The sequence below is a fragment of the Osmia lignaria genome, chromosome 10, assembly GCF_051020975.1.
Source record: "Osmia lignaria lignaria isolate PbOS001 chromosome 10, iyOsmLign1, whole genome shotgun sequence".
Classification (NCBI taxonomy): Eukaryota; Metazoa; Arthropoda; class Insecta; order Hymenoptera; family Megachilidae; genus Osmia; species Osmia lignaria.
In genome coordinates this window covers 4310723-4325665 of record NC_135041.1, presented here as the reverse complement: position 1 = coordinate 4325665, position 14943 = coordinate 4310723, and the positions used below count along the sequence as shown (strand labels likewise).

The 14943-nt window shown below is 35.1% G+C and overlaps 1 protein-coding gene and 1 long non-coding RNA gene across 3 annotated transcripts; one reads left to right on the top strand and one right to left on the bottom strand.

Annotated features, from left to right (window-relative positions):
* Positions 1–600: 600 nt before the first annotated feature.
* On the bottom strand, positions 601–1425 carry LOC143305733 (uncharacterized). Its single transcript, XR_013062878.1, has 3 exons — positions 1306–1425; positions 973–1237; positions 601–850 (listed from the first exon to the last, which is right to left on the bottom strand). It is a non-coding gene; the product is annotated as an uncharacterized LOC143305733 (long non-coding RNA).
* Positions 1426–2987: 1562 nt separating this feature from the next.
* Positions 2988–14527, top strand: LOC117611676 (uncharacterized). Of its 2 annotated transcripts, none has more exons than XM_034339744.2 (2): positions 2988–3658; positions 14461–14527. In XM_034339744.2, exons 1-2 carry the CDS (start codon positions 3222–3224, stop codon positions 14510–14512), a joined length of 489 nt encoding a protein of 162 aa, XP_034195635.2. In that variant the 5' UTR covers positions 2988–3221; the 3' UTR covers positions 14513–14527. The 2 variants fall into 2 exon arrangements, with proteins under 2 accessions (XP_034195635.2, XP_034195634.2); XM_034339743.2 differs by lacking the exon at positions 14461–14527 and adding an exon at positions 4089–4967 and having other exon boundaries at positions 2989–3658.
* The last annotated feature ends 416 nt before the right edge of the window (positions 14528–14943 follow it).

The following is a 14943-nucleotide window of genomic DNA, read 5'->3' as shown; positions in this document are numbered from 1 at the left end:
CCGCTTCGAACCTCCAACCCGGGACCTGTTGTTGATATCGGGATGGGGGCTGAGGAGCCCAGATTTTTACGGAGCGGTATCATTGGGGGTGGAACATCGGGGACGCCCGATATGGATGAGATACAACTTAATAGAAATTATTATTCAGTAGACAGTGACTTACACAGACGAAAAGACGTAACAGTTTTGCTGACAAATACATCCTCGCCAATACCAGCGACTCACCTTTCTCATTCTCCCACCATCCTCTATACAAAGGATCATCTTTACATGCGTAAGGAAAATTTTATCCATTTTTTCTCCACAGACTATGAAATCACGTCACAAACAAGTAAAGATCTTATAACTCATGGAAAATTCTCTGTAGAAAGAGTAAAACAGTACAACATTAATGTTGGGGAAACGTTAGTTTTCACAGATGAAAGGTTTCGTGTTTTTCACCTTTTTGTAAAAGCATCTTCGGTAGAGCAAGTAGATCCTGTTCACCTTGAATCTTCTTTAAGCTCCCTTAAACACCTCATAGATTCTTTGGAGGTAAAAGGTATCAGCATCTCTAAATATAATAATAATATTGAACCGATTAGTTGGAATTTTCTTGAACATCATTTAAAACAGAAATTAAATAGTCCCGAGTACACCATTACGGTTTGCACTGGAGAAATTATATTACCATCTCTAACAAATAGGCCTCTCATCATAAAAGAGTACCATGAGTCAACCGTAGGTGGTCACCAGGGTGCCCATAAACTTTATGAAAGAATTAGAGCAGATTTCTTTTGGCCAAACATGATTAAGGAAATTGCTAATTTTACACGTACTTGCTCCAGTTGCCAAAGGTATAAAATGCTCTCTGCAAAAACAAGACAACCCATGAAAATCACAGACACCCCAAAACAGGCGTTTGAAAAGGTACAAATGGACATTATTGGCCCATTACCTTTGACAAAAAAAACAAAACCGCTACTTGCTTACCCTCCAGGACAACCTTACAAAATACTCAGACGCCATTCCGCTTTCTAATATTGATTCTGTATCTGTAGCAATAGCTCTTGCCGAACAATTTATCAGCCGGTTTGGTTGCCCTCGCGCAATTCATACAGACCAGGGAACCAATTTTGTAAGTAAAATAATGAATAATTTCTGCAAAATATTCAAAATACAGAAAATAACCTCCACAGCGTTTCATCCACAGTCGTTAGGCTCATTGGAACGGGCACACCGTGTTTTTATAGATTATCTAAAACATTTTTGCAATAAAAATGATTGGGACGAATGGATTAGATTTGGCATATTCTCCTATAATACCTCAGTACATGAAGCCACTGGGTTCACCCCACACGAACTGGTGTTTGGCGTGAAAGCCACCATTCCATCTGAATTTTCTAAGCAGGAACCACCATGTACTTTCATAGGTTATTTGGATGATTTATTCTCCAGAATTACAAAAACTCAATCTACAGCAGCAGTAAGCCTGGAGAGGGCAAAACAAAAGAGCAAGTTATTATATGATAAAAATACAAACCCTCGCAGATTCGTTGTAGGTGACAATGTGTACCTACTTAAAGAACCTAAAACCTCGAAATTTGATTGCACCTGGGTAGGACCATTCAAGGTCACTAGAATATGTAACGACCTAAATGTCGAAATAGAAATAGGAGTAAATAAATTTAAGATAGTCCACACCAATAAACTTAAGTTAGCTTGTATAAGACTAGATTCTCCTTAAGAGATCGCGTGCAATATATTATATCTCTTTCATAGATTTAAGAAAAAACAAAACAAAAAAAAAAACAAAAAGAAAAAAAAACAAACAAAAAGAAAATTATTACCTATTCTTAATTTAGGGTTTAAGTTATGTATCTTGACAATTTATGATATCTACAACGTATTATTATATGACTAATGCGACGTTAGAAATGCTTCACTAGAGGAATCACTTATATAGAAGGGTGTGGAAACGTGAAGTTCCGTACGAGTACATAATGTAATTTAGGATAGCGTAAACACTTTAAGGAAAGTTGTTCCCATTGGAAACACCTTTTGTATAAGGGGGGAGGTGTTGCGAACCTCGCCTGTATGTATGTGTGCAATATCGTGTGAATCTAGCTGCAAGCTTGTAATCACAAGCATTGAATGAAATGTAATATGGCGACGATGCCATAAGAGTATGGTTGCAGCATGTCTGCATTATGTTATATCAATGCTCATAAATTAGGAGCCAAAATTCAAAGTAATAAACAAACAAAGGAAAGGACATTGCAAATCGTTCAGCGCGGGTGGTCGTGCTGGGAGAGAGTTGGAAAACCAGAGAAATAAGACTGTCACACTTGAAGTTTCTAAGAAACTAATATATTGCGGACCGTATCTAATTCATTACTCTTAACGAAAATCATGTTGATTCTTGAAACTGTCGAAGTCACTTCGACATCCTGCTTATTTACAGAGGGTCGTAAATATTCTTAAGGGTTGCCTTGGCTCGCTAGCGCGAGACCTTTTTATCTTTCGTTCTCTCTGGATCCCACGCTTTCTCTTAGCACGTGTGCATGGAATCGTTCTCGAATCTTGGCGGAGCACCACCATCTTCCACTCGCCTGAGGGTGGACCGAAGCCAGGGAGAGGGACCGCCTCCGGACAAGGATGGACTCCTCCACCATTGGGCCAGGGATGATCCTGAGGGAGGATTCAGGATCCAGCGAGGAGGGGACGGCAGCCAACATCGATCGAAGATCTTCACCGCCAAGCTCAGAACGATTCAAAGCTTCAACCCGTCTGGATATAAATTTTGAAAAGGAAATAATAAAGTTATTATCAAAAAAATATCTTTAAAACGCAAAGTGTTTTCATTTTATTAAACGCCGCGCCACGAGCAAAGCGCTTCAGCGCTTCACGGGCACCTTACCCACGTTCGGCCTTTTATAAAGAAAATCCCTAGAACACTAAATCCACACGCAACATCACGTGAGCGGTGCTGCCACGTTGTTCAGCATGGCTAGTACTACAGTCGGCTGTGGCGACAAGTCAATATGGCGTTGAAGTAACGTGTCAAATTTAATACGCTAAAAACGCTCAGTTTTACACACGCATAACTTCTGAACCAATAGATTCCGCGCCTTAAAACTAGGATTTTTAGATTCTACTCGTTAAATACTTCAAGAAGATAAAAAAAAAGGCCATAATTTTTGGGCCCCTGAAGAAAAGTTCAGCCGAAAACAGTATTAAAAATGGATGAAATTCAAAAAATAGAAATACTTAAACAAGAACTCATACAAGCAGAAAAAGAGAAAAGTGAAACTTTCTTAACAATTATATCATTAGAAAATGAAATTGAAAAAACTGAATATAAACAAACATCAAATGAAGAAGTTGCAAATGATTATGAATATGAAGTTGACCAAATTCTACGACAATCAAAGAATGTAGGAATGAGAAGAGAAGATAGATGGGAAACAAGGAAAGCAGATGAATATCGATTAAAAGCTATACAAGCTGAACATCATATTGAGAGACTTTATGATTCAAGAGAATATGAAGAAAGAAAAATTACACAACTTGATAAAAAAATTGATAAATTAAAACTAGAAATAAATTCTATTAATTGTCAGAATCAATCCTCAACAAGTGGATATGGTGAACCTTCAACTTCTAAATCACCAAAAATGTAAGAAAAATAACTAAAATCAATTTTAAGCCACCTAGAAAGCTCATAGACAATCGATTAAAAAATTTATATGGTTTTTAATTGAAGTTACAGATTAGCTATTTTTGATTTTGTAACGCTATCGCGAAATTTCATCGACACGCCACCTCGCGAAATAGCCCCGAATTATCCACGGCTGGCGATTCGAATATGTTAATGTTACGCGAACAAACATCGCGTAAACCTTATCCCGTTAGACTCTAATAAAACAATCCTAAACTATGTTAATTTCAAAGGAACTTTACCACCGTAAACGTTTATAACCTCCGTTTTTCGAACTCCAGGCCATCCGCGACGAACGATAATTTAAATTCACGAACTTCCTTTCAAATCGCAGTTGTCCCCGTGTTTATTACCGATAATAGGTTGCTTTATTCACCGTCGCCTTAAGGTACGGTCGTTGCCGTCAACTTTATTGCTTTGCCGCGGCTAACGGTCCCGAACGGGAAACATCGACGCCGACCAGCCGAAGGTAGAAGACCCTTGGAAAACCCTCGGGGTTTTCCCCAAAAATCGCTACGTCACAAGCGGGCGGCCACCTCGAACTCCCCGCTACAAATTCAGCCAACCAAAACAACCACTCTTGTTACCGCCCTCCACCAATCATGTAAAACAACCCCCACGCTACGTCTCCGCGAAACTTACCTTGTAACGCGTTTTTGAAATACAGAGCAGAACAACTCTTGACTCCGTTCAATCTTGACGTTTTATTAAAACCTATCATTCGAAGTAAGAAGTTTTAGTTTTGGCGCGCACCAAGCAAAGTGTTTCTACACTCCACGGGCAGCCAACCCACGTTCCTGGAACCTTTCCCCCAGAATCTCCCTAAAACCGCTACGGGAAACGTAACAATTTCAAGCAAATGATTTTTACTTTAGTTCTTTTAAGAAAGTAGTAAATTAAAATTAACTACAAATATACAAAAAACAAATATTGTAATTGGTCATGTTCAATCTAAAATTCAACAAGATACAATCTATATTGATAAATTTGGAACTCAACTAACAACTAAGTGAATCTAATTTATCAAATATAAAAAGTAAAGAAATTGTTCAAATTGGATTTTATAAAAATGAACTAGGAGAAATTCAGGTTGTTCAAATGCCCCAAACTGTTGAAAAAGTTCCTAATTAATTACTAACAGAAATAACATCATTTATATAAATATATGTTTTATGGTACATTAGACTTACTGCATAACTACTTTTGGGGTATATTATATTTATTAAAGAAATATAATTTTATAAAAAATGGAAAATATGTTAATTAAAATAAAACTGATAAATTGTATTTATTTTAAATTTATTAATTTTATAAAAATATTTAAAATAGTTATGCAGTAAGTCTATTCAATTTTAATCAAGATTTGTCTAAATGAGATACTTCAAGTGTGTGTGGTAATGCTTTACTCTCTATACGCGTCGTTTCCGTTTTGCGTTTTTCCGTTATATGTACTAGATCTTATGTTTTCAAGTACAAAATGTTAATCTCATTTTCTTATTATCATTATCTACTAAGTATTATTTATGTTTAACTATCGTTCATTTATATTAATATCAACAAAATAATAAATATAGTTTTGCAAAGATTAATCACACGAGTTGTGCTTTCCACGTGGCTTTTTTCTTCTACTTTGGACACTGATATTATTAAATATGGACACAATCTCGTTAAATCATGAGTTGATCGCCTTGCATTGGACCTTCCTCTTTCGAATGAGCCCTCACCCAGCCCTAAGTGTTCTCATATAAGGACAAATAACCGATTCCCGTAAACCCATTAATAGGCCCATTTTTGCTGGTAATGTCACCTCGCTGCATTATCCGTGTCTACCTCCTTAATTTTTCAAATATTTTACGTTTTAAAAAGTATCTCCGAAAGATTTGTAAAACGAACTTAATTCGAAGAAATAATACTAGCATCGACCAGATAATATATCATCTCATGATACAGTTCAGCACCGACACTCTTTGTTGGTAAACTCACTAATTCAGGTTCTGTTTCTTACTGCGGCCGCAGTATATTCTAGAGGGCGTAAGAAAACGTCGAATTGTAGGAATGAGTGTTATCCCAAGAGTTAGGGCTCCTACTTTACCGCTTGATGAATCACAAGCACAAAATAGTTTTGTTGTGAAACTTTATTACTTGCTACAAATTTGCAACTAAAAAGTATATCTAATCAATTATAATAAACTCGGTCGCAACTTAGGCTACTCAAACATAGAATATAAATTCACGAATGAAACCAACCACGCAAACTATAGCGCCTGGAAAAATCGTTGCCGCAAAATGAAGCAACTGCTTCAAGCGTCCGCACAAGAATGAGAAACTTTAATCCGGAAAGGGAAAGCGACGCTTTTCCCGGAAGTAGGTGTCGTGGTAAAAATCCCCCAATTTTTCCCCGCGACTTTCAACGGAAACGTACGCTTCGGCAGGACGGCTGACCATAAGCAGAGGTCGCCACAGAATTTTCCTGAAGCCGCAACCTCCCATAAGAATGGCAGTCTTTAACAGTATCTCGTCGGTGACCCTACGTTGGTAAGGAATCTTTAGTAGTCTCTTGTCGGTGATACAGACCCAACTTCATTCTGACTCCAAAATCCACGTGCTGTTGCAAACAAAAGGCTGACAAATTTTGTAGTATCTCTAATGGTTTTTAATGGCAAGAAGCGTTGAGAAAGTTCTCAAAATAAAACAAGCGAAGATGGGGTGAGAATGGAAGTTTAACTTTCCATCAGTTTATAAGTGTGTCGTGGATACGTGCCACTTAGCTCTTCGCAAAACTTTTACACTTTACAATTTTCAACTTATAATTAATTTCACAGATACAATTCATTTTAAAAAATGTATTAAATAAAAATATAACCTAACCTAACTTAACCTATGTTCTTATATGTACTAAACAAAAACAAAAAATTTTCTTCAAAAAGATTTGTCTTAAATACGTATTTATTTTGTTATACATTTGTATTACTGAATGTACCTAAATTATCAAATAAAGTGTTAAGTTTTCAGTTTTTATTCTTATTCTTTAAATATACAGGGTGATTCTCTCGCAACGCAACACAAAAGCCGTCCCGCACTATGGAACCCTGCTGTTTTTGCGGGTAAAGAGACCCAGAGGCCATATCGCCGGACCCAAAACTGCTTTGTGTGTGTTTATGGTTAAGACGAAGACAAGAAACGGAACAGCAGGGGTTCCATTGTGCGGCACGGCTTTTGTGTTGCGTTGCAAGAGAATCACCCTGTACCTATGTCTTAAAGAACACTTTTGTGTTACCAAAAATTCTTCTTGTAAACAGTGCTTTTGTCTAAAATGAAGCTTTCTACAAAATTTTAGCCAAATCAGATTTGGTAGGTTTTTGGAAATTTCGTTGGTATGTATTAGAGTATTATTTCAATTCTTGAATACAATTATCGAAATGCTATTTGAATACTTTGTCGATCCGTGGCATCCGATTCAAATTTCAAATTCTTCAAATAAATTCAAATTATAATATAGTTAATAACAAATATAAAATTTGGGTAAACTTTACCTCAGGGGCCCAAAAATTATGGCCTTTTTTTTCTATCTTCTTGAGATATTTAACGAGTAGAATCTAAAAATCCTAGTTTTAAGGCGCGGAATCCATCGGTTCAGAAGTTATACGTGTGTAAAGGTGAGCGTTTTTAGCGTATTTGACAGGTTATTCCCCGTATCCAATCCTTTGCCGACCACCAGTTGGACTCTATTTGTTGGGTGTGAGTACCATCAGTTCCTATCAAATCCGAGGGCATATTGTTTATAAAAAAAAACTAACCTTAGGTATACCGGGTTTAGGCCGCCACTTAAGTACATAATTCTGTTTTACCGACGGCGACTCCACTCATTGGACGACACCAGGTTACAAGTCAATATGGCGTCGAAGTAACATGTAAAATATGCTAAAAACGTTCAGTTTTACACACGTATAACTTCTGAACCGATGGATTCCGCGCCTTAAAACTAGGATTTTTAGATTCTACTCGTTAAATACTTCAAGAAGATAAAAAAAAAGGCCATAATTTTTGGGCCCCTGAGTTAAAGTTCAGCCTAAAATTTTATAATACATATTTAAGAACAGGAAGTGAATGAAGTTTTACTTAACACTAAACGAACCATGGACCGGTCAAATAACCGGTTGTAAACTTTTGATTAGAAAATTCGCATAAAATGTTATCGCTTTTTCACATTTGACTTCATGACTTTTTCTATTAAATATATACTATTAATTTTACATCATTTATTTATATTTTTATTTGTTAAATCCGATAAACGCGTGTAACCTAGCGTCATTTACCACGATAGGTCATTTGACCGGTTGCGGTACAAATAGGTATATATTAAATCTCGGTACGTTTAGTATTAAACGATGTACCAGGGGAAAAAAGGGAGACAATTTATTTCGAAAATACGATTTATTAACCTGTCGAACGTAAATTCTGTAACGCACGCATTGTCTTTTGCCATGCTCGTTTCTCTACATTCTCACGCACGCGGTATACAAAATCTATATTGTTACTATACTTACACATCGTGACGCGTAGCTTATAGTTAAACGTACAGTATCCTAGACATTCTATTAATTACTATGTCGATTTCAGCAATTTGGATCGTCGAAGAGTCTTGTTACTTCTTATGCAATTTTATTTAATTACATTGAAGTTTTCAGATTTTAAATTCTTCCTCTTTCTTTCTCATTCCCAATTCCGATTTCGATTATAGTTTACTTTGCTATAAATCAATTCATGCTATGAAAATGTATTTTCTTTATTTAATGCTTTATATGCGATAGTGGAATCAAGGGCTTCCAATATAATTGAAGAATAAGTAGACATTTCATTAAATTTCTTAAATAAGAATTTAAACACATGTTCACTAAATTTATTGGAAATTCTTTAACACACTAAGTGCCATAATTTGAGTATAATTTTTTAAATAGCACATTAAAATGAGGTAACATATCGCGTCAACTATTTTTATAACATAATAATCAGTTTTGTTGAGACAAATTATTTATTACACTTGTAATTTTGTTTATCAGTTATAGTTTTGGCATGGTGACTAATTTACTAATACAGTAATTAACACGTTAGCTACCATCAGTCAGCCAAAAATTCATCCATTACAAACCAAGCATAGATCTATGTACTTTGTAACTATTGAATTTTTTTGTTAAAAATCATATAAAATAAGGTAATACAACTTCAGACCATGTATTTATATAGTTTATATTATTATACTACTTTGTAGGTGCTATAACAGACTTTAATTTTTATCTATTTTAACCCTTATTCGAATAAACGGTTTTCTGCGGTCATTATTTTATTTAAGTACCATGTTACCAAATTAGTAAATATAAATGAATTTGTTATGCAACATTAAACAACTTGATAAGATTATAAAGTTATGCTCAATAGATGCTGAATTCTGAGATATGTTTAAGCTAACCGCCTGATCGTGTTTCCAACTTGTCACGTGATCCCGAGACGCTTGATTACTCTCACGATCGGCCATATGACGTCGGAAAGGTACTGGCGCTTTGACAATAAATTTTCTAATAATTATATCCACGCGTATTAAACCACGCTTATTATTAGTTTAAAGATTTGAGGGAGCGTTACGGCTTCCATAATCCGAAGAAGGGTTGATGCATTGATTTTCGTTTATTTTAAAGTATATGAAATAAAAGTCATGATCACCACATAACATAATCTTGATCCATGACAATGTGTCCCATTGGTAGCGAACGTATTAACTCACTATCACAGTGTTCCAATTACAATAGTAATTAACAATTAGTCAACGATTAATTCACAAGAATTTAGTGTTTACAGAGCAAAACGGGGAAAAAGAAAGAAAGAGACATTCGTACTCGGTGAATGTGTTCCAGAGAACACGCGAAGATATGACACGACTTCGAATTTCGTGGGTTTCGAAAGAAAAAACATGATCGATTCTGGAGATCAGATCGTTCAATTTTCGGCACAGTTTATGCACGGTTAGATAGATATAATGAAGGTCACCGTGGAACGAATTATAGTCAGATATACATATACATACACATTTATATATGTATATACAAGGTGTTTACAATACCCTAAGTACAATTTTTCAGCTATTTGTAGCAATGTAATAAACAAACAATTATTAATCCAAATTCATCTGTACTAAGCGGACAACATTTAAAAAATACCTTGTTTTCCTGAAAAAACCTATAGTTATATAGAATATTTAATTTTGAGGTTTTATAATTTTTAATAATTAAAAATTAAATTCAGAACATTTTATATAACGTTTAACAGTTTACTTACTGAAAGCTTATGACTTAATAGATTTTTTTATGCCATCAGCCGCTAACAAAATTAGTCTTTCATCACTATCGAGTTATAATGAATTTATTATTCAATACTGAATGGTTTATGTATAATAATACAGTTTTGATGTATACCCGCGATCAAATCAGGCTTCCCTAGGTAAAATGATGATATTCCGGGTTCTCCCCCTTTCCTATACACATACATATATACTTGAGGTCACGAAAGTCCATAACTAAGCGCGCAGGTTGGAAGATGGTGGGGGAACGCAGCGATGGTGGGGGAAAGCGATCCGCCAATCGCTTTCCACTTCCGCTGGAAGTATCGCCAATCAGAGCGACAATGCGCAGAAAAGAACGAAAACTGGTCTTTTCGCAGTTATGGACTCTCGTGACATCAAGTATACATATATATAAGGCCCGATCTACAACAAAAAGTTGATCTGTCTACATTACGTAGAGTAAGCCTGAAGAGCGGCGTAAGGAGTTAGAGTAAGGGCGTAAGCGAAATAAATAATTTCCATTTCGTCTTACTCCCACTCCTGCTTTTCTTACGTTCGACCAATTAGAGCGCAGGAGGAAAATTACGGCAAATATGTCAGTAATGATTGGCCCTTAATTCTTTCTACTCCATCGTATTGTAGACGGAGCCAGCGTAAGCATCTTTACGCCGAAATCGTTACTTCTACTTCTACTCCTTACTCTATCTATTGTAGATCGGGCCTAAGAGTCTGCTCGTATCACTTGTGTATCATTTTCACGCGGGAAAATTTGAATTGATATTTATTTATTATACATGTTTCTCAGTTATACACTAAATATATAACATTTTATAATATCTAATCATTATAAATTATATTACTTTGTTTCTAAATTATTTTTAATATTAATATCGCCAAAATTGAGATCTTCAGAATTCCTGCTTTCTCTAGCCTGATTTGATCACAAGTGTACAAAATCTTAAAGTTATGACAATTATGTAATCAATTTTAATGTATAACTCATAACTATTATGTTTAATTGCTCCGTTTAATCATCGGCTACTATTAAGTTACAAAATGGTAATACTTTTTCATTCAATACATGCCATTTAAGATAGAAAAAAAAACCAAAGATGATTTTGGATTTATTAAGAACAAAGATTGTCTACTCAATACAGATAACTTTTAGATGATAACTTTTTTTATTACAATGTTGCAATGATTGAAAAATAGTCTCTAACGTTAGCGTGAACACCCTGTATATGTACGACAGAGAGCAGTTTCTTTGAAATTTAACTACGTACAAAAAATATCCTTATCAGTTACATACGTTTTATGTACATTGTGATCCTACGTGTTTCTCAAATGATTGTAGCGGATGCGTGTGCGTACTGTACAATCGGTTGCCTAACATTCAGGGTGATGAGTGATCACAAACTTTACAAAGACAGTGGGTACAAGTTAACACACGCTCCTGCACCGTGCGTCGCGAAAGTGTATGAAGTATAATGAGTTTTTTCTACAAAAAAAAAAGAAGACAAAAAACATGACGGGCACACAATATTTCTAAAAATTCTTTTAAGAAACATTTTCTATTGACAAAAAAGAACTGAATATTTTCTCGCACTTCTGTGAATTTGAAAAGTGGCGTGAGAATATGATAATGATTATTTGAATAACTGAAGCTACCATGACTTTTTAAAAATAAATTTCCAATTAAAATAAAAAAACGGCAGAGAATTAATTTATACAACTGATAAATCAATTTAAAATTTCTTATAATGTGTTCAAAAATTAAAATTTAACATCTTACTCACAATTACATCCTTAAAAAATATAATTGTATAATTAAATTGATTTTAAATTAAAATTTTTACTCGAAGATGAATTTTGTACACCCTCAATTTTTTGTTAAATTTTTCTAGTATGGTTTTAATAATCGTCACAGTACTATAATTATAATAATGTTTCAAAATTTTCTATTTGTATTTACATATGGAACTCATTAAAGTTCTAGGTTATGATTGTACGAACACTTTCGCGACAGTATTCCAGACGTAGATTTAATTTTACAGATTACACTTTCCTTCATTTTTTTCTTTTTTATTTCAATGTACATCAAAGAACGGTTGCCTCGGTAATTTCATGAGAACGATATGACAAAAACGTGTATCTTCGACCCTTTATTCAAAAGTTTCGCTCCTTTAACCATCGCATTTTCGTTTGAAAATATTGTTCGCATTTTTTGTACATTTTTCTTAAGTCTTTATATTATCTGTAGTTTCTTTCATGTCGATGATATTCAATTCTAATCGCTATTTAGAGTGAACTGGTCCACTCTTTTCGTATAGTTTCGTCAACTAAAGTCTAGGAAACACTTGGATACAATATTTTGAAACTTGAAGGCAGGAGATATTTCTGTAGTCATTTGCACTGTTTATTATTTGATTGACCGTAAAAATTCCTAGAAGAAACCTACAGTTATGCTAATTTGTATGTCTAGCACGTTCAAGCCACTTTGAGTAGATCTACTCATATCGAAAAAATGACAATTTTTAACACGTTCAAAGCAACTTGGGCAGATTTATCTATACCAGAAAAGCGACAATCCTGAAGAAGTCGTAAAACTTTTCAAATTTGAAAATACATGAAATTTAACACAACTTTGCTTTGTATCTGTTATGCCAGGCACCAACATACTATGAAGTCAACCTTTAGCCATAGTGGTGTCTCCCTAATCGTCTTCTCCTCTCTGCACTAGATGTCTGTCTTTCTATACTATTCTGATTATAAAATTTCCGAAATGATCTCGATACGTCATCCTAAAACATTATGTCCAAGTGTATACTAGGCTTAAATGTAGCGCTGTCTAAATCTGACTTTAACCTCTTGACTGGTTCCCTCATTCTGTCTGTCCTTCCGGGCCCGAAGTAGGTGAACTATTATCTGTGTGAGGGGAATGGGCATGTAATGGAGAACTATAATCTATAGAATAGAAGTGCCAACTTTTAAGATACTCTGGTAGACAAAATTATCCAGCTGCTTGAGTACTGCGAGATATTCTAACACATGAAACAGTTATTTTTTTTATTACCGTCTTTTATACACAATGGTCAAAAGACCGGCAGTGCCGTCATAAGGCATGAGCATTCACCGAGGGCCCCATGATTAGAGTCAAATAAACAAATTCAGGATCACATCCTAAAGATCATTAACTACAGGCTAATTATAAATTATTTCTCTGCAATGAAATTTCGCAAACATTTGTGCTGAAAAACACAATAGTATTTATAATACAATAGTAATAGTTTTTTATGCGATGAGCGTGTAAAAAAGGCGCTTCCTCTCTGATTCCGATGATTTTTTAATATATTGTAACATTCGACATTTCGACCAACTTTTTTCCTCTAACGAATATGTCGGACTCACTTAGCTTTAGAGATATTCGCGAAAAAAAGTCGATACCACTACAGTGAATTCTGTTTATACATATGCGTAAGCATGCGACTGTCGCTTGCTTACGATTAGACCGTGTTTCCACATGTAAGAAAATTTTTGCGATAAGTGTCTGACAGACTGTCAGATAGCAACTAGCCAATGAAAACAATGATGCAAGTAAGATCGCGACAGTTCTCGCACATGCTAGTGTAAACGGTATTGCAAGTTTCTGTTACTGTTTCTGTAAAGTGATCCCGACAACCCCGTATACATATGTATAACGTGTGAACTTAAAAATGAAACTTAACTCATTTAAATGTATGATCAGCTGTCCAACGGCGGCCGAAATATTAGTTTGATTTAACCTAATCCAGACGGGTGAATGCAAAAAGGTAATCAAAATGTGGATTTCTATAATATATGGGTGAACTGTACTTTACCGGACCCAAAATTTTGGACCTATCTTTTTTTGAATCTATAGTTTTTGATGCGGAGAATCCAAAAATGCAAGTCTTAACTTTAGGAATCCAATGGTTAAAAAGTTATAAGCGTGTAAAGTTTGATATTTTAAGACTTGCATTTTTGGATTCTACACATCAAAAACTATAGATTAAAAAAAAAAAGGACCAAAATTTTGGGCGCGGTAAAGTACAGTTTACCCTTGAAATCAATCGAGTTTGATTTTTATGCTCACCCGATATATGGATGACAGCCAGACCACGTGGTGCTGTTGACAGAAACAATAGGTAGGCGAGGGTCGCTTGCTGGCGCACACACGGCCACGGACGTATATGTATAGACAAAATTCAATTTCTTAGTACTCCGTTTTTCGCGAATATCTCCGAAACTAAGTGAGTCGGACATATTTGAGGAAAAATGTTGCTCAAAATGTCGAATTTTACAACATACCTATATTAAAAATCATCGAAATCGGAGGGGACATGCCTTTTTTACAAGTTCACCAAAATAGGTTTAATTTTATTGATCATTTACATTTTTATTCCCGTAGATGGACAGGGACCCCAATTGATTGTTTTGCCCAGGGTCTACAATGCTGTTGAGGCGGCTCTGCTCACGGATAACTGAGTAATTTTGTTGATTGAATTTTACTTTAAAACACACAAAATTATTAACTTTTTATGTATATACTCTGAGAAAAAGTCAAAAATATGATTCTTTTTAACTTTAGAAATCCATTCAAAAATTATGTGCACGTAAAACTGAACGTTTTTGGCGTACTTTTAAGGTTAGTTTGACGCCATATTGATTTCTGTCTATAATCTGATTGGTCTGCATAGATGAGCACCAAAATGCTATCAATTTCCGCTTACCTTATTTAAATATGTACTGATTTCTAATTGCCTTCATTAAAGATTCCATCATATCTATTCGATTACGCCGACAAAACCGACGCCATAAGAACTCACATAGACGGTCGGCAAAGTCTTCATCAAAAAAGGGACCTCTCCCTCTCATCCAGTCCTTTGCCGGC